The 18,818-nt window shown below is 41.6% G+C and overlaps 1 protein-coding gene across 1 annotated transcript in view; it reads right to left on the bottom strand.

The window, feature by feature from the left end:
- SPTLC3 (serine palmitoyltransferase long chain base subunit 3) overlaps positions 1 to 18,818 on the bottom strand; it is a 226,325-nt gene that overhangs the window by 57,359 nt on the left and 150,148 nt on the right. Inside the window, exons 12-13 of the mRNA XM_054467406.2 lie at positions 8,013 to 8,118; positions 493 to 712 (exon numbers count right to left, since the gene is read on the bottom strand). Coding sequence (XP_054323381.1) covers positions 493 to 712; positions 8,013 to 8,118 — 326 coding nt within the window. The remainder of the gene's footprint in view (positions 1 to 492; positions 713 to 8,012; positions 8,119 to 18,818) is intronic.

Raw genomic sequence — 18,818 nt, 5'->3', positions numbered from 1 at the left:
AGCATAAGGTCAGCCTCTCTAATAACTAACATTGCCTACTGTTGCTATTACCTTCTTTGTGTTTTTTAATGCTTATAGTTTTCAGAACATCCCTTATCACTCCTGGCTTGGTATACATTATTCTCTCTGTGTGTTAAATATGGCCCCCCATTATTGGTCTACCAGATGGACATTCATTCTAAACCATGTCCTACATACTACTTAACAGAGTTAATTATTCCTCTCCCTGGTACTTTGCATCTTATGTACACGGCCAGTGTTGCCATTTCATTATAGTGTGATCACTCATCACATGCTCCTCTTCACTATTCGAGGGAGAGCTCCTCGACATTCTGGGCCTTATCTGGCTGTGAACCCACTGTAGCCAGGCTGGAGTGATCAGCTGAGGTGTGGTGAACTGGACTGAAGCTTTCATGAAATTCAGAGAAGCCCTACACATGGCATCCCCAGGGCATTCAGGTTTTAAACAGACACAAGCAGTCCCTCTCTTACCTTCCTTCCAGCTATGTAACCTCCTGAAGCTCCAAAGCTTTTGGTGAATGTGCCCATGAGCACATCAACTTCGTGAGGGTCTAGTCCAAAGAACTCCGTGACACCCCGGCCGGTTGGGCCCACGGCCCCAATACTGTGAGCTTCATCTATGTAGAGGTAAGCCTTGTATTTCTTCTTTAGAGCTATGATCTGGGGCAGATGCACGATGGAACCTTCCATGCTAGGGCAGAAGGAGAAATGCTCATAACTAACAAATACTCTCCTGGGAAGCTCTGTCAGTTTCCCCATCAATACATCCTAGACAGTCTTCCCTGACACACGCCATTCCTTTGTTCTGAAGGCATGTTTTATTTGGCTGAGACAACCCTCTCAATCTTGTGAGGCCACTTGGGCATTTCTATGCTACTTGGATAAAATAATTTACTTTCAATGGATTTAAGTGCTTTCAGTTTCAGCTAATTCCCAAGCAAACCATCAGCTCACTGCATTATTGATCCAATTTATTTGTAAAGCTGAATAGTGTAACTAGACTGACCATTTTGGATTCTAGATATTCCGCTAGAATTGATTAAATTATCCTATAGTCATTCCCTTTATCAGCCTGGCATTGCCTTTTTGGCCAGGTCTGTTTGACTTAAATTCGGGCTTGAATTGCCATAGATTAAAAGAGGGAATTAAAAAGACACAGAACTTTATTTAAGACATCATAGTGTTAATTAAAGTACAATAGGAAGTCTTTAAGACCTCTTGTTCAATACCCACTTCAAGTCAAAGACTAAGGTGTCTCCTCTTTCTGTTCCTTCAGGGCAGAGGAACAGAAAGTTGAGTGAACATCAGAATCCTCTGAAGCATTTGTTAAAACACAGATTGCTAGACTCCTACCCCAGAGTTTCTGATTCAGTCGGTATTGGATGGGCTGAGAATGTGCATTTTTGCCAAGCTCCCAGGAGATGCTGCCACCAGTGGTTGGGGACCACACATAGAGGGCCACTGCTGTAGATGAACTCTTTTGTTTTAGCCCTAAGTGTTTTATTTTTCATGATATTGTAAGTTGCAAAAGCACTTCAAGTCCTGTGATCTGGGGCAGATGCACGATAGAACCTTCCATGCTAGGGCAGAGACAGAAATGCTCTAAATTAACAAAGATCCTCCTGGGAAGCTTTGGTACGTCCTCTGGCACAAAGGGAAAAAAACGTAGTCTATGAATAAATAAAATTAAAATTTCTATTACATGGCGCCTCTGGAACTCAATGGATTAAAAAAATCTGACGGTAATCAGTTCTCAGAACACTTTGCAAGCTGTGTCTATGTTGCACACAGTTTTGACTGCATTGACAGGCAAGTTGTACGAAAACACACAGACACACTCACCACACAAAGGAACTTGTCAAACAATTCAAACAACCGTTTAGGTTAGTTCAAGAGCGAATTCACTGAATCAAACAGAGTTGAACTTCTCCTTTTTCCCCTAATTATTTATTAGATTAAATTTAATGTATTAAAAAATAAGCTTAAGTGTTAAGTCGATTCAGTCAAAACAGTCCAGCTGGCTGTGTGCACAGTTACCCAGACCAACGGGTGTTGGTTTGGAGAGAGTATATGATCACCGGGTGCAGCATTTGTGTGTTCCACAAGATAGTTTTGGATGGCCGAGTTCAGATTTTAATGAAATAAAGGCGAAATAGAGTTGTCTTTTCTTATGTAAGTTTGTGAGTTAATTCCAACATGTTCTTAAATTAATTGTTTGTTAAAATTGTTTCCCTCGAGGGGAAGACAGTCTGGCCATCTGGCTGCCTAAGCTTACTAACTGTGAACTTGGGCAATTTGCATGATGTTCTCTGCTTTAGTTTCCTCATATGCAATACAAACAGGATGATGGGCCCCTCTTCACAGGGTCTTTATAAAAATCACTTGAAATCATGCTTGTAAACTACCTGATCCATGATGGGCATTTAGTGAATCGTTACGGTCCTCAGGAGGAGGAGCTTAGGAGGAAATAGTTGCAACCAGTCCTAACTTGGGAAACTGGGAGCCCTTGACAATGTTCTGTGTTGAATCTTATAGAAGCGAGGCATGTGGGTGTCATGCTGGATGTCATACATAATAAATGGCTGCAGGTCCTCAGAAATCTAAAATTTTCTTCTCTTTAAAATGTTATAAGTTGGTAACACAAATATGCCAAAAAACCTGACATGCCACAAATAGCCATTTTTTTGTTCTGGAACTGAATTTGACAGAAGCCAAAGTTAATGGCCCACAGTGTTTGTAGACACTGCGGGCAGCTAATTAACCATCCTTCCATGGGGCTGGTCTAGCTGATGTTAGGAGCCTGCCCACCTGGTTTATATTTCTTCCTCTAAGATTAATGACTCTACAATACTGCTGACTTCTGGAGTTAATGCAGGGCACACATAGAGTCCTAGGGAGAACTCAGCTTTTATAGAGTTATATTCACCCACACTAAGTTTTCATTTTCACAATGTGATCAAATTTGAATTGAGCCTTTTCCCATAGTGGGATATTGAGTCTAGAGCATGCATAAAAAGGCTATCTATGTTATTCCCATGAATTGCTGTCAAAAAACAGTGCCAAAAATGATACAGAAAACAAGAACAGCATTTTATTCTTTCTTCCTGAATGGAAGGTTGTGTTTTTCTTTTGACTTCAATGGAAGAAAAACAACTAAAACACAACTGTAGGTAAAGATAATTCCACGAGTTAATTTGAAGCTCTGTGCAGGGACTTGAATTATTCTTAAACCAGCAAGCCAGTGAATAATTCCTTTATATCTTTTCTATTACATAATGTATTAGCTAAGTGACAAGCCTCCTTTTTGAAATCTCCCTCTCACCACTTTTCCCTCCACATATAAACCGTATTAGCCACTGGCAGATGGAGAATTAAACCACTGGCTAGCTAACTCACATGGTGGAAAAATCTCCTTGGTGGGCCCAAAGTATAACTCAAAACAAGAAAGCAAGGTGGAAAGAGAGAAAAAGAAAGTTAAGATCAATTAAAAATAAAGTAATGAATGTTTTCTTATTCTTTTATTTGTTTAAACCATAGAGATACAGGTGAGAGTTTACCACTGAAGTTCTCAATCCTTAAATTTACATTATTTTGAGCATAGGAGAATAGCTTACATTCTTAGAGTAAATGGTATTCTGAGGCTACAGCATATGTACATATGTTTAGATATGTATTTGTTTTGGAAGAGCTGACTATTATTCCTTGATTAATTTTATTTTGAAAGTTAGTGCTCCAGCTATGCTAGTTTATGTCTCAGGTTATTTGGGACACCACACCTCAAGGACATTTTTGAATAATTTTGAGATTCTCAACCACTATGAGTTGATAAGGGATCTAGACTTCCCAGAGACATGAAATTAGAAAATGTGATTTTAAAACAATACTTAATGAAAACATACAGATCAGAACACTGAAATAATACTATTTTAGTTTTAAACCCAAAATCATGCATTCATGAAACTTTGGATTTCAAGTTTCAATGCCCCTGTATTACAGATGAAGAAACTGAGGCCTAGATAGGTTAATGGTAAAGGTCAAATAGGTGATCTTGCATTTTCCAGGTTTACTTCATTGGATGTGGACACATGGGCTGACTCATCTATTTACATTGAGCCTTTGTCCCATCAGGGCCACCTGGTTTTAATCCCAGCTCTGCCTCATCTCAGTTATCTGTCCTGGGGCAAGCTATCTAAGCCTCTGAGCCTCAATTTCTTCCTATTCACAATAACTTCAGGAATACTTGGAGGCTTACTCAAGGTTGCACATGGGAAATGTTTAGCAAGGAGTAGACACATGGTCAGTGTGAGTTTCTTTCTCTAACATCCGCTTTCTGGATGGAAGAAGAGCAAACAGCCTTGCAACATAGATGACTTATTGTTTTCTGAGTTGCAACTTCTTAGACTGAAAATCAATGTGACAATAAAGACAGCCACTCTTGGTTGTGAGATTTCTATGGGCTGGGCCTCTGCCAACACTAGCTTATATGACCTCATTGAATACTTATTATTACCAAAGTACCCTATGGAGGCCACACAGATGTAGGTGGTGATGTCAGGATTTGAACCTAGGTCCCAGGCCTGCCTCCAAATCCTGACTCCTCTATATTCTACATATGAATAATAATACCTATGAATGGTGACATTATTATTATTAGTTTTGTGGAGTTGTCTGACTTCTCAGACTGGGTATCTAGCTTTTTCTATCTTGATATCTCCCTGAAACTTTCTGATTTGGCTGAATGCTCTCTTTGGAGGTTATGAAAAAATTGATGTATGTGGGCTCTGTGGTGATGTATGTGGGGGTACTTTACCCAGGGTGGCAGACCACAAGCAAGAGAAAAAAATCTGGAAGTTAAAATTCAAAGGAGGCTTTGTGTAGGTATCAACAAGATATGCATTCCTAATATACCTCTGAGAAGTAGGAGTGCATTTGTGAACTATTGACTTCACATTCCTAACCCTCCTTTGGAAAATCCTACGGGAAATAATTTTTTTGTTGTTGTTGTTGAGACAGAGTCTCTCTCTGTCTCCCAGGCTGGAGTGCAGTAGCATGATCTTGGTTCACTGCAACCTCTGCCTCCCAGGTTCAAGTGATTCTTGTGCCTTAGCCTCCTCAGTAACTGGGATTATGGGAGTGCACCACCACACCTGGCTAATTTTTGTATTTTTGGTAGTGGTGGGGTTTCACCCTGTTGGCTAGGCTGGTCTCGAACTCCTGACCTCAAGTAATCCACCTGCTTTGGTCTCCCAAAGTGATAGGATTACAGGCATGAGCCACTGCACCTGGCCTTATGGGAAATATCTGGTGATAGTTGCAAATTAGAACACCTGTATAAAGGCTTTTCCTTTGAGGTTTAAGGCTGTAGAACTCAACTCTAGGCTATCTTTATTTTATAGATGAGGAAATTGAAGCCCCCCAGAGCTATTGAGGCTTGTCAAAGAGATGCCCTGTTACCTATCTGTGAATGTGGCCTGTTAGGTCTTGGTCTCATTTAAAGTCAACATTCCTGTGTGGGTGAAATGAAAGGAATCTTCTTGTGAAGGAAAATTCATGGGAAGTGGGGACTTCACTCTGTGTCATCACCAGGTTGATTGAGCCACTGTGGTGGATGGCTTCCAAAGATGGCTGCCTGCAAAGCTTCCCATCCTTATACATACAAGCGGGTCCTCCATACAAGCGGGTCCTCCATCAGGGGGTAGGGTCTATTTCACCTTCTTTTGAATCGGGGCTGGCCTCATGATGTGCTTGAGCCAATGGGTCAGGGCAGAAGTGATAATGTCCCAGTGCCGGCAGCGTTTGCTTTTGCTCTGTTGGAAGCCAGCACCACGTTGTAAGGGAGTTCTGGCTAGACTACAGAATGAGAAGAGACTATCTATAGAGAAAGCTGTGTGGAAGAGAGCATGGCACTCAAGGTGAGAGCCAGTACCGAGGGCCAGATGTGCAAGTGGGGTCACTTTGGATGTTCCAGCCCCAGACAAACTGTCAGCTGAATGAAGTCACCTCCATGAGTGGCCTCCAACCAATGCCATGTGGAGTAGAAGAACTGCCCAGTTGGTCCACACAACCCACGGTAGCGTGGGAAATAATAAATCATTGCTGTGTAAACCATTATGCTTTGGGTGGTTTGTTACATGGCAATAGGTAACTGAGCAGTCACTACTGCTAGTGCAACCAAAATTGTGGTTTGGTACCACTCTGGCTTGGAGCTGGAAGTCCACACCTGGCTCCCTTGTCCTTCTGAAGTGGTGGGATGCAGGCGCCTGGCATGGCCACTAACAAGCCCTGCTGCTGGAGTTGTTTCTCTGTGTAACTGATGGGAATATTTGCCAGTAAAATGCCAGTAGTCTACTTAATTTCAGCCATGATCAAAGTGGTTAAGACCTAACTTTCATTTACTGGAGCCAAGTTCTGTTTATTTGCAGTTGGGTTTTGTTTACTCTGCTTAAAGGAGATGCCCAGTCTGCTCTCTCTCAGCTGATCTGTGTTCCCACGAATCTAGGCCTGAATGACAGGTGTTTAGATAAGGGCTATTTGCTCCCCTCCCAGGCTGGCAGCAGGCACAAATCACACAGGGAAAAAGATCCACGCTTGAGGTTACGACAGCCCAGAGTCAATATGAGATTATTTCTTAAAATTGCAAGTTAAGGCCTACGAGTTGTCAGTTATACCAGAACAGGTTTTCTCAGCCTTGGCACTGTGGACATTTTGAGCTAGATAACTCTGTGTTGTAGGGGCCGTCCCGTGCATCGTAGGATGCTTAGCAGCATCCCTGGCCTCTGTCCGCCATATGCCAGTCACACACTACTGCAGTTATAATGACTGAAAATTGCCAAATGTGCCTAGGCTGGGGCAAGGACAAGCTCACCCTGGAGAACTACTATGTCTACAGTGCTCCCAAAGACTTCATCAACAGTACATACTCTCTGGGCTGGCTGGAGGAGGTACTGGTAGGTGATGCAGAAAGTGAGCTAGAAGAAACTGGAAATGCAAACTTTGCATTTCCCACAGTAGGACTGGGAACATCCAGAACCCTAGCCGTGAGGGCAGAAGTACTGGAGTTAAAAAAGTTAAAAATAAAATGAAGCCAAGCTTCTTCTTCTTATTATTTTAGAGTTGGAAGAATTCACTTTTTTTTTCTTAAAAGGAATAAAGGCACACTTCTGCTGCTGCTCATTATCCACTCATGTAGCAGAAAAAATGTGCACTCAGGGACTAATGAGATTAGTGGGCTGAAACAAATCCTATGTCTATCCTCAAGTCTCCTTTGTAGCCACACTCCTCCTTGTCTTAAAGTTGAACAGCCTTCACTTCCTTCCTTTTAATATTTTTCACTTTTCTATCATTATAGGAGATATCTCCCTCAATTTGCCTAACGTCAGGATTGTTTGAGAATTGATTCAGGATTGGGCACTCTGAAATAATGTCTCCTTGGCTTATGGACTAGACATCAGCCCACTCCTACCCGCTAGCTCTGGAACAAGAATTGCACTCCAGGTTACTCCTACCTTGAGGAAAACAGGCAGACCTTTTGTATTCTGATGGCTATCACTAACCAAGTTCAGCAAGCATCTGGGAGTTGGGCATGCTGTCCAGGTAGGGGCATCCGGGCCACCCATCAACAATTTCTACCGGTCATAAAGGCAAGGAGTGTTTTGATCTTGAATAACCCAGCTGCAAAATGCCTTTGAACCTCTGGGGCAGTCAAAGGTAGTGGAATGAATCAACTCAAGTTAGCAATGCCTTGTGAGGATATTTCTGAGGAAGCCTTCACAAGCGGGCTAGCCTCCAAGCTGCTCCGTCATATATAGAGTCATCAAAAAGACAGATGACCCACATCTGACAGCTCCCATTGGTGGCTCTGTCTCAGGTCCCTGTGTAATATAACCAATTCTAAGTCATTTCTCTGTTTATCTAGGAAAGGTCAGCATTTCCGCACTGGTCAGCTTGCTGCAGGCCTCCGAGTTGTAAAATGTGTCCTGTTATTTACATACCTGTAGACACCCTCCACCAGGATGAGAATCTTTTTCCAAGCTCTGCGGGTTCGAGGCTGGCCATAGATGACAGCATCTCTCAGGAGCTTCTCTAGGCTTTGTGTGTCTTTAAATAATACCAAAAAAGAAATTGAGTCATGAAAGGGCTTACTTTTCCTTTTCCACTTTCTTTTTCCAGATGTTTTAAGTTCACACTCAGACCTAAACTTCCAGAGAACAAATTCAGAATCAGAGAACCCTTAGGGAGAGAGAGAGAGAGGTCTATTTTTCAGTAGAACTTAACTCTGACAAGACAAATAGCCGGATTTGTACAAGTAGGCAGAGTAAACTCTCACCAGTGGGACATGGTTTCCTAGGCTCTTAAAGGCTCTCCCCGCCTGCCTTAGAGAGATTGAAATTCTACGTTAAATGCATCTCTTAGGTCTAAGCTTTGTTGCAGGCTGAAATGAACTCTGAGAGGCATAATTAATACCACTCATCAATCGTGTAGACATGAGCGTGTTAGAGTTTAGCTGAGTTTGCCCGCATCTCACTTCCTACACTTTGAGCCTTGATTTCTGACATCCCCCAACCTTAGAAGTTTCAAAACTTTAAAGCAGTGGGACAATTAAGCCTCTTTTTCAAAATATTTGGAGATCTCTGAACACAATAATAGCTCACAGTTATTGAGCCCTATCTGTGTGCCAGGCACCCTTCTAAGCTCAGTTTTTGTCATACCTCATTTAATCCTCATAAGAACCATCTGGAGGAAGTACTAGTAGCATTTCCATTCTGTGGTTCAGGAAACTGAGACACAGAGGAGTTGAGTAAACTGCCTGAGGTCTATCATAAGCAACAGAATCAGGATTTGAACCCAGGTAGTCTGTACTGTAATTCACATTTGTAACACTACCCTTTGCTGCCTTATGTGAAAGCCATTGTCCCTTCTTCTCAAATGAAATGGTGATGTAGAACAAGGGAGGATGAATGTTTGGCAGAATAATCTTGTTAACTTCTAATGTCAAATATAATCAATAGTGACAATTCATTTATCTGCTATCAGAGGTAGATGACTGGGCTTGGGTTGAGAGATCATTTAGAAGAACTTGCCTACCAACCTAGCTGTTTGCTATATATGTACATGTGTGTGTATTATTTTGTTTTTAACTTTTAAGCCTAGCAAGAAAAAAATGGCTGAGGTTTATGGGCATATTTTTTAGACTGATTATATTTCTACTGTGTATTTTTTGCATTTCCTAAGCTTTCCCTTTTTTGAGAAGCTGAAACTGAAATACTTTAGGTCCAGCATCCAATCTTAATTTTAAAAGGTGGAGATGCTACTTAACTGCTGCCTTGACTGTTATGCAATGTTCACCAGGCATTAGAAACACCATTTAAAATGCTCACAAAAGCTGACATCTAGCAAAGATAAATCTTTGAGTTCAGGAGTTAGGGACCAACATGGTGAAACCCAGTCTCTACTAAAAATACAAAAAATTAAGTGGGTATGGTGGTAGGCCCCTGTAATCCCAGCTACTTGGGAGGCTGAGACAGGAGAATTGCTTGAACCTAGGAGATGGATGTTGCAGTGAGCTGAGATCGCACCACTGCACTTCAGCCTGGGTGACAGAGAAAGACTCTGTCTCAAAGTAAAAAAAAAAGATAAATCTAAAGCTGCATAGTCAGTACTGGTTTTGACCACTATAGACAAAGCTCTCAAGAAGCGGATGTGCATTGGCTTATCACTCACTAGTCTAGGCTCAAATTAGCTGCAGTTCTTGGTCTCAATGGAGAACCCTTCAACTTTGTCTTTGAGTCTCCAGTCTGTGCTTGGATCTGTTTTAGGCCTTCCCTCAAAGCTGCGTGAATGCATTAGTGGCTGCATTAACTTTTCCATACTGCAACTCTGCCACACTCAATGAGGCCACAAGATGGTTCTTTGAAATAGAGTTGTGAATATATTTGTGTGTGTGTGTGTTTCTTTTTAATTATCAAGTACATTTAAGCAAACCACATTTAAATAAAGGTGACTTCCTATGAATTGGAGTGGGATAGGACAAGTAAGAATTTGATAGTGCAATATCAGAACCTCATCTCTAAGAGGCCCCTGTTAGCATGGCACCTTCCAAGCTGTCCTCAGCATCCACCCGCTAGAGACTGGATATCGGGTCCTGAAATTCAGAAAAAGTGTGTGACATGAATAAGATGCTGCATACTAGCAAGATATCTTGGGAATCCAAACAGTAGTGTTAATACACTATTTGACTTCCTTTAACCTCCTTAAGAAAACATCATATAAATAATGGAAAAATAAAGGAAATATGTAATGAAATAATGAAGAATTAAGGGAATAATTCTTTTTTCAAATATATAAAGCCTTAGGTATTAGATATAGTATGCTGTCAGTATGCTACCAATAATATCTGGCATGTTATCAGAACCAACAGATACAAAAAAAGAAAAAAAAGGTCATTTTCCTTTCATTTCTTTAGTCATTAGCCAGAAACTAACTTTTTAGGTGCTTTGTCAGTTTGAATGTGGAATTAATTAATTTCACCAAGATCGTAAGGACCCGTGAAAGAAGAATTGGAAGAATGGTGGATCTTTGTTTTATTTCATGCCACTTTCCTTTTCTTTCTTTCTTTCTCTTTTTATCTGCAAAACAGGCCTCATGATATCCTGGCATCACTATTGTGTTCTTTTCACATAATATTACCTAATTGACAAATTTACAGGGCTTTCTTCAGTTCTTGTTCTACTTGACCTGTGGGCAGCATTTGACACAATTCAATACACACTTGTCTTTTAAGCTTCTTCCCTCGCCATCTGGACACCATTTTTCATTAGTTTTTCTTATTTCTTTTCCCACTATTTCTAGTATTCTTCGTGAGCACTATTTCCTCTTTTAATACATTTTCCTTTTATGTTTTTCCTTGACTTTTTTTTTCTATTTTCTCATTAATCTTCCAGTGGTTCTCAACCTTCAGGATGAATAGAAATAATCATCCAGGTAACCAGTTAAAATGCAGATTCTCGAAATTTCTACTCAGAGATTTTGAATCAGTTGGTGTGGGTCAGGGCCCAGATGTTTGTATGCTCAGTATCCCTGGGGTCTGGAACCCATAACGCAAAGCCAGACCTCTACTTTGATCGATATAATGTTTTTCTAACCGTTTTTTAGACAAATATGGGAACCTCAAACCCATTTCCAAGATGGAACTTGCTGCAGACTACATTACTGGCCCATTTTCCACCTCATTTGAGTTCCTTCTTCTGTGACTTTGCAGTCCTTTCCTCTCACCGGTGGAGAACGTTTCCCTGCCCCTTGGCTTGGGTTCAGCCAAGTAACTTGCTTTGGCTAACAGAATACAGAGTAGAGACAGTTTGCTAGTTCCAAACCTAGATCTGAAGAGGTCTTATGCATTTCTACTCTTTCTCTTGTGCTTCTGCTAGTGACAGACAAAGAAAACGCCCAGGCTAGCCCCCTGTTCTCAGATTGACCCTGGGAGAGGATTAATGGCACGTAGAGCACAGTTACCCCAGCTCACCTGCAGTCTCCAGTGAGAAATACTTGCTGATTATTATTGGCAACTGAGGTTTGTTCCAGTTGCCTAATACAATCCCGAATGGCCCTTCCTGATATAGCCTCTGCCTGTCTTTCTGACATAGTTTGTCAACATCCCCCAACACACAGCCTCCTGATTCTCCTCCATGCTTTTTTTCGTCTTGTCTGTCTGGAGAATGCTCACTCATCACTGAAGTCTTAACCCAAACTCTTCTCGTCAATAATACGGAACAGAGTTAAGGGCTTCCTCCTTGGTGTCCCTCCTGACTTGTCTATTCTTTTTAAAGCACTCATCACGATGTTCGTTTTTTGCTTTCATGTCTCTCTTCCGTGAAGTCAGGGACCTCGTCCTCTTCCTTCTCGCCCGAGTCTTAGTACACAGTACTAGGCTCAATCATTATCTAATGATTGCATCAATGTTCTTTTCCTGGAGAAAGAATGTAGACTAGGAGACAGGCAAGGAAATGCCACTTGTGGATAGAAATAAGAATTATTAGAAAAGATAAATATCTCCTACCTGCAATATATTTTCAAAAATTGATGGTATCTTTTGTTTTGTTTTAAACACGAGGAGACAGATATTTTTTGAACGTTCCCAAGAGCGTGTTTTAGTGTACATTATTAACCACTAGATGGCAGCCAAGGAAACAAAAAGCAGCTTTCTTGTTTTGAAATTTTCAGTTAATAAACTTTCACCTATTTGGGCATCTTCTTTTCACTTTTGCTTTAGGCAGAGTTCCTAAAATACTGAAGAAAACCTTGCGACTTGGAGAACCAGTCTTCCTTTCCTATAATCTTTTATTTATTATGTCTATAATCTTTTATACTATTATTCATCATCTATAACCAAATCCTCTGAATGGAATAAAGAGATGGTGAATAAAAGCATTCCTGTTAAGAATGTTTTCCCTTTGGGACTTGGAATTTATAAGTTTTTGTGCAGAAATGATAGATGGTAAATATGGCTCCGACGCCACTGGAATAAAAACTAAACCCAAGTGAACTAAATTAGTAGTCATTTTAAAATGAATATTCTAAGATTTGGAAAAAAATATGTAAATTCAGAGGCCACTGTGTTGTTTTTGCACCGAAAAGGTCACATACACACAATGGATTAATCCAGAATTTTAAAATGAACGCCACGAGTCCTAAAGAGAAGCTTTTCTCTATTTTTAAAAATAACACGCAAGACATGAAAACAAGCCTTTCGGTGGCTGTGCTGTGTTTTATACATTTTGCAGAGGGAAGCAAGAGGAATACCAGTGTTTTCCAAGTCAGGGACTTCGTTGTGTTTGACTTGAATGGAGATTGCCATGGGAGTGGCTTTTGGTGGAGTTCACAGCCCCCCAGGGTCAACACACCAGGATTCTTGAGCAGAAGGAAAATCAATTAGCCATTTTTTTTTCTCCTGCAAGGGATGAACTCTCCGACCTCTTAGAATCACAGAAGCTACACAGGAAAAGGGAAGACTGCGCTCGGCCTGGATTCTGGCCCCACCTTAGCCCCTGGTATGTTCATCTCTTGTTCTCTGTCGTTCTACAAGGCCACAGTGCATGGGTTATAAACCCGCAGATTTAAGGGATTGTGATTTATGTTCTGTAGGCCTTATGGGATTCTACTGTTTCAGCAAGCTGCATGCTCACATCTGCAAGGGATTTTTTTAAATAATGATGCTTATTAAGGCACTTACACTTGCATTATGTTAATCCCCATGACACCTCTGAGAAGTAGGGAAGGACTATTAGGTTTTCGTTTTTTGCAGGTGAAAAAAACAATGCCAGAAGTTTTGTTAAAAAAAGTTCCCCAAACAAAAGCCCTCCAAACAAACCTGTTCTTGTTGATTTAATAAGAAAATTCTGAGATTCGGAAATTAAAATAAAAGTATAAATTTGACACCATCTAGGCACACACACACGGTGCTATGGTACAGTGTGGTTGTCGAGTCATAATGACACACCACGGACTTAAAATGCCCATTATTTGAGCAGTAATAATGCCTTGGTGTTATTCAGCACAAAATTTGACTCACTAAGGAGGTTTCTTTTGGTTTGTAGAGGACTAAAAGGATTGAACTGGTTTGGTTGTGTGTTAGTCCATTTTCATGCTACTGATAAAGACATACCTGAGACTGGGTAATTTATAAAGAAAATGAGGTTTAATGGACTCACAGCTCCACGTGGCTGGGGAAGCCTCACAGTCATGGCGGAAGGGGAAAGACACATCTTACCTGATGGCAGACGAGAGAGTCGGAACCAAGCGAAAGGGGAAACCCCTTATAACACCGTCAGATGTCGTGAGACTTATTCACTACCACGAGAACAGTATAGGGGAAACCGCCCCCATAATTCAATTATCTCCCACTAGGTCCCTTCCACAACACATGGGAATTATGGGAGCTACAATTCAAGATGAGATTTGGGTGCGGACACAGCCAAACCCTATCAGATGGTTATAAATATCTAGCTCTAAGAAATGAAAATGTGGAGACCATGTTCTGGTGCCTAGTGCAAAACAGTCCTAGCCTTTCACCAGCATAGTTAACTGGATTACTGAATTACTAAATACTTGGAATAATCCAACTATGTGTCCAAAACTACAATCAGGCTTAGGTGACAAATGCTCTTAGCCAGCTTGAGCCTGTGCCTGTTCTTACATTCAAAACCCTAATAAATAGCAAGCCTCCTGGATCTGGAAAAGCTGAAGATGCAGCTTTGTGAAAAGAAAGCACAAGGCAGCAAGGGACCCAGAATCTTCCAAGAAGGTAGGGCATAGTTCATAGTGTGTCTTCCTGAAGAAAAAACCCAGACATTTAGCTTTCCTCTTATTTCACTGTCAAATGGCAACACTGTTGCATACATCAGGGCTTCCTCCTTTCTCTTCTCTTGTGCAGCTGTGGGTTTTCCAAAGGCCTAGATCTAATGTGAGATCTTCACTCTCTGCCCATTTCTCAGTGCCCCTGCTCCCTCTCCTCTGGATCCAGGAACGCAAGATTGGGGCTGAAACTCAGCCTCCACTTTCCATATGCTCCTGGTGTGGTTGGTGGTTGGTGGTTTATTCTTTGTCACCCAAGGCCCCACAAAAACTACTTTCAGCTGCATTTAGAGACACCCTTTGGTTTCCTACTCTCTGGGTTGCTCAGCAAAAATATTTTTGTGTCTGCCTATCAGCGGCGCTCATATTTTGTAAATGAAAAGATGGATGGATGATGAATGAATGTTACTTTTTACTGTTCCTAGTCCCTTACCCCCCATCTCTATATCCACTCCTCTTATTCCTTTGGACATGCAGTTTCATCCTTCAAGATTCAGCCCAAATGTGAAATAGTAAGTAGCAGGTATTTAAATAGCTATGAATGATGACAAAGAAATTATTCTTACTTTTCAGATGGTGGTGGGGAGGACTGTCCCCCTTGTTTAGCCTTTTGGCGGAAACAAAATCACAATGACCGATTTTGTCAAGCAAAATAATTATTTTTTGAAAGTGACATTTATGGGGTCTGTTCTCCATGAGATCACAGAGGCCATTTTGACTGAAAATTTGGTGCCTTTAAGTTTTATAAAGCAGATTGTGCAAGGACTTCAGCTCAGTTTTCTGGATGGCTCTTTAAACATGTGGATAGATGTTGCACGGCCTTAGGCAGTTCAAAGAAGCAAGGGGATCTTCTTGGAAGAGTGTAAAAGACAGCTGAGAGCAGATGACCTGGGTTGGGCTTATGGGTGAGGCAGGCGCTAGGGACAGGGCCTGTTTACCCTGCAGGGGGATGGGGTAATTGCAGCAACTTTTGACTCTGTAGGCATGAGATGAAGGACAGGCAGAACCTAGAAACCGGGACAGGGTGTCCAATACGCTTGGGCTCTGGGCTTGATGCAATGCATAGGATTCTGATCCTCAGGAAGGAGATTGTGGAATGAGACAAAGTACTGAGATGGGATCCCTAAATGAGGGGGCTCAATGCACGAAGGTGAGACATGATTCAGAGAACAGTGTAGGAGCCCAGTGGTTAGGATTCTCAGTCAGGTGGGTGCTGGCAGCATCTACCTAACCAAAACTGCCTTGGCCCTGGGAAAGGTGTATGGGAGATGAAGGCTACCAAGTATTACATTCATTACTCTACCATCCAGCGGCAAAAAAAGGGTAGAAAAGGCCAGGAAAGGAGGTAGCGTGTCATGCTTAAAAACGGAGACTCTGGAGTCAGACTTCGTACGTTTACCAGCTCTGACTCTTACTAGCTCTGTGTATCTAAGTCACTTCACCACTTTGTAGGTGTTTCTTCTTCAACTGTCAAAAAGGAGATAAGAGTACCAGATGCCTCATTTTGTAGTTATGAGGCTAAAATGAGTTGGTGAATGTAAATGGCTCATTACAACGAAGGCTCAATACAATTGATTATCATTAAAAGATAGGGAGGCAATTGCTGGCTTTATTAAGCAATCTAGTTTAGAAATCCAAGTTGGACACTGAAATATAAAAGACCATGGCTTGCAAAGTAGTCTAAGCCATGTTTATGGGTTTAACTTTTTACTTAAACAACCTCACTAGCCCTTGTTCTGCAGACTAGGTAGTGCTCAGAGTTTTCTGGCAAACACTGGCCTTCTTTTTCTTCCTCCTCTTGGTCTTTAGTAGGTAGAATTTTGGTTCTTCCTTTCCACTTTTTTTTTAAACCACTCCAAATTCCTGGCCTGCCTGGACCTCTGACCTCATGACAACTCTCTAAGCTGAAGAAACAGCTTTTCTCCGAGGCTAGGTTAAGAAAGTCTTTGTGACTCACTTGAGGACCGAGGTTGCCTGCTGTCTCGCTGCTCTAAGTGTGGTTCTGCATGGCAGCAGCAGCAGTAGCAGCACCCAGGAGCTTGTCAGAATGCAGGATCTCAGGCCCCCACCCAGACCTGCTCAATCAGAGTCTGCATTTTAACAAGACCCCCACGTACCTCATGTGCATATGAAAGCCTGAGAAATGTTGGGGAAAAATAACTTCGTCATTTGCTCATTTCCTCAAAATGCACCAGAATCACCATGGAGAACAAATGTGTTGGTTCTTGGTTGCAGCTTACTCTGTAGCTGAGGCCGTGAAATGGCTGGAGAATGGCTGAATAGCACAAGGGCAGCCCAAGGGTTGGCTATGTCCCTGAAGCTGCCCACAGTAGAAAATGCAAAGAGATATTTTTAATACTTAGCCAGCAAGAATGCAGAGGCCAAACTTCAGCATTCTGAATTGAAATTAAGGCTACTAACAGGATAGGGCTCCATTAGCCATCACACTGGACTGAGTTTTACACAAGGGACCATAGTTTTCTGAGTCCTACATATGGCCTGGCAGCAAGTAGCTGGACTCAGCTAGTGGTTAAGAGTGTTAACAAGTGCTGTGCACATCCTGCCTATACCCTCTCAGCCCAGCTTCTTAATGCAAACGCAGGCCATTCTTTGTCTAAGAGCTCTTTTTCTGGCTGTGGGAACATAGCCTGAGTAGGGAGCAGCCTTCAATCAGTCACAAGTGGGAATTTGTGGATAAATACTTCAGCTCCCTCAGCCCACAGGTAGGGATAACGGTGAGTTATCTATCCTGGCACCCAGAGTTTCCTAGTAGAATCGAGGTCCTGTTGTCCACTCTGGTCACTTGCTTGACAATGCACCATGTTGGCTGCCTTCGTGTGCCCTGCTCACCTACTGGTGCTTCCTGGCATCACTTTCTGAATAAGTGACTTGTGATTACATCCATGTTTCAGGGTCTGCTGCTGGGGGAAGCAAATCAAGACAAAAGCAATGGCCTTGGGTCTGCATTTTGACCCCTGTGATTTATCATTTGTCTGACCTTAGGCAGGTCATGTAATCACTTTGAGGATTAGTTTTCTCTTTAACAAAATGAGGATAATGAAAAGAACTGTGTATCTGGGTTGCTGTTAAAATTAAATGAACCAATTAGCTAAGAACCTAATACCAGTGAAAGCTGAATAAATGATAGAGTAGTTATGACTCAGCTATTATCCACATTTACTATTATAGAAGAACTAATCTATGGTGATAAAAGATTCCGGTACTCAGGTGTCTTTTTTTTGTTGTTGTTATTGTTTAAGAAATGAGGTCTTGCTATGTTGCCCAGGCTGGTCTTGAACTCCTGGCCTTAAGTGATCCTTCCATCTTAGCTAACCGAGTAGTTGGGCTTACAGATACGAGCTACCAGGCCTGGCTCTAGTACCCAGTTTTGAATTTAACATCACTAAAAATGCACTTCTGAGTCTTTTCCTGTTTTTTTAGGAAATAGACTTTGGGTGTTCTGATTTTGCTGCCTTGCAGAACTTTCCTTCTATTTAGTCTTCTCAGGTATTCATTCTGGCTTTGTGGGAAATGGAGAGAGAAGAATAATGAATAGCTTTGGAGTTAATGGTCAAGCCTATTTACACAGGCTTAAAAGTTTATTATGATGGTCTGAGTAGGTTTAAGTATATCTTAGGTATTTTTTCCTACAGAGAATTCAAAACTCCAAGGGCCCAGAATTCTGATTCATTCATAGTTGGCTTAAATAACAAAGGATGTCCACTTCCACTGGTACTACTAAAAAATAGAACCTCCTCCTCTCCAATGGGCAGAAGAGTATTGTTAAGGTGTAAGGAGAGGACATGAAGCAGAGGACAGTCCATGAGAGCAGAACAAGTTTAGAGTTGCATGAAAGTCCCCAATCCCAGTGTTTAAGAATGCTCTGGTGCAGGTGGCTGTTCTTAAAACCTGTCTCACAAGTTATTAGCTTCTATCTGGACTGGTTGTATGTGTCATGCACACAGAGTTTCTACAGATCCTAAACAATCCCTGTATTATCAGTCCAATCTGTGTGGATGCACATGAAGGATTAAGACATCACTGCATACTAAAGCAGTTAGTATTATCTTGGGAATAGCAGAGCAAGAAACAGAGCCAGCAGCATCTGATGCTGTACATATTATAACTCTACTCGGTTCTTTCCCTCTCCTTATACTTCTTGCTTCCCTCACCTCTCAAGAAAGAAGTCATTCAGAGGACCCTGGAAATAACTCTGCTCTCAAGGGGGCTGTTTTTGTGATGTAAATACAACAGCAGCAGAATATGCTCATGTTTCAAAGTTTTGTTAAACATGTGGGTGTGTGGGAACAAGGGTTTTGTGCACCTGTGAATGAAAGCCTAGCGGTTTCCTATTGCTGCTATAAGAAGTTAGAATACACTTAGTGACTTTAAGACAACACAAACTTATCTTACAGTTCTAGAGGTCAGAAGTCTGAAATGGGTTCGACTGG

Source organism: Pongo pygmaeus, chromosome 21 (assembly GCF_028885625.2).
Source record: "Pongo pygmaeus isolate AG05252 chromosome 21, NHGRI_mPonPyg2-v2.0_pri, whole genome shotgun sequence".
In the NCBI taxonomy this organism is placed as follows: domain Eukaryota; kingdom Metazoa; phylum Chordata; class Mammalia; order Primates; family Hominidae; genus Pongo; species Pongo pygmaeus.
Note: the sequence above shows the minus strand (reverse complement) of the source record. Positions and strands in the feature narration are given on the sequence as shown.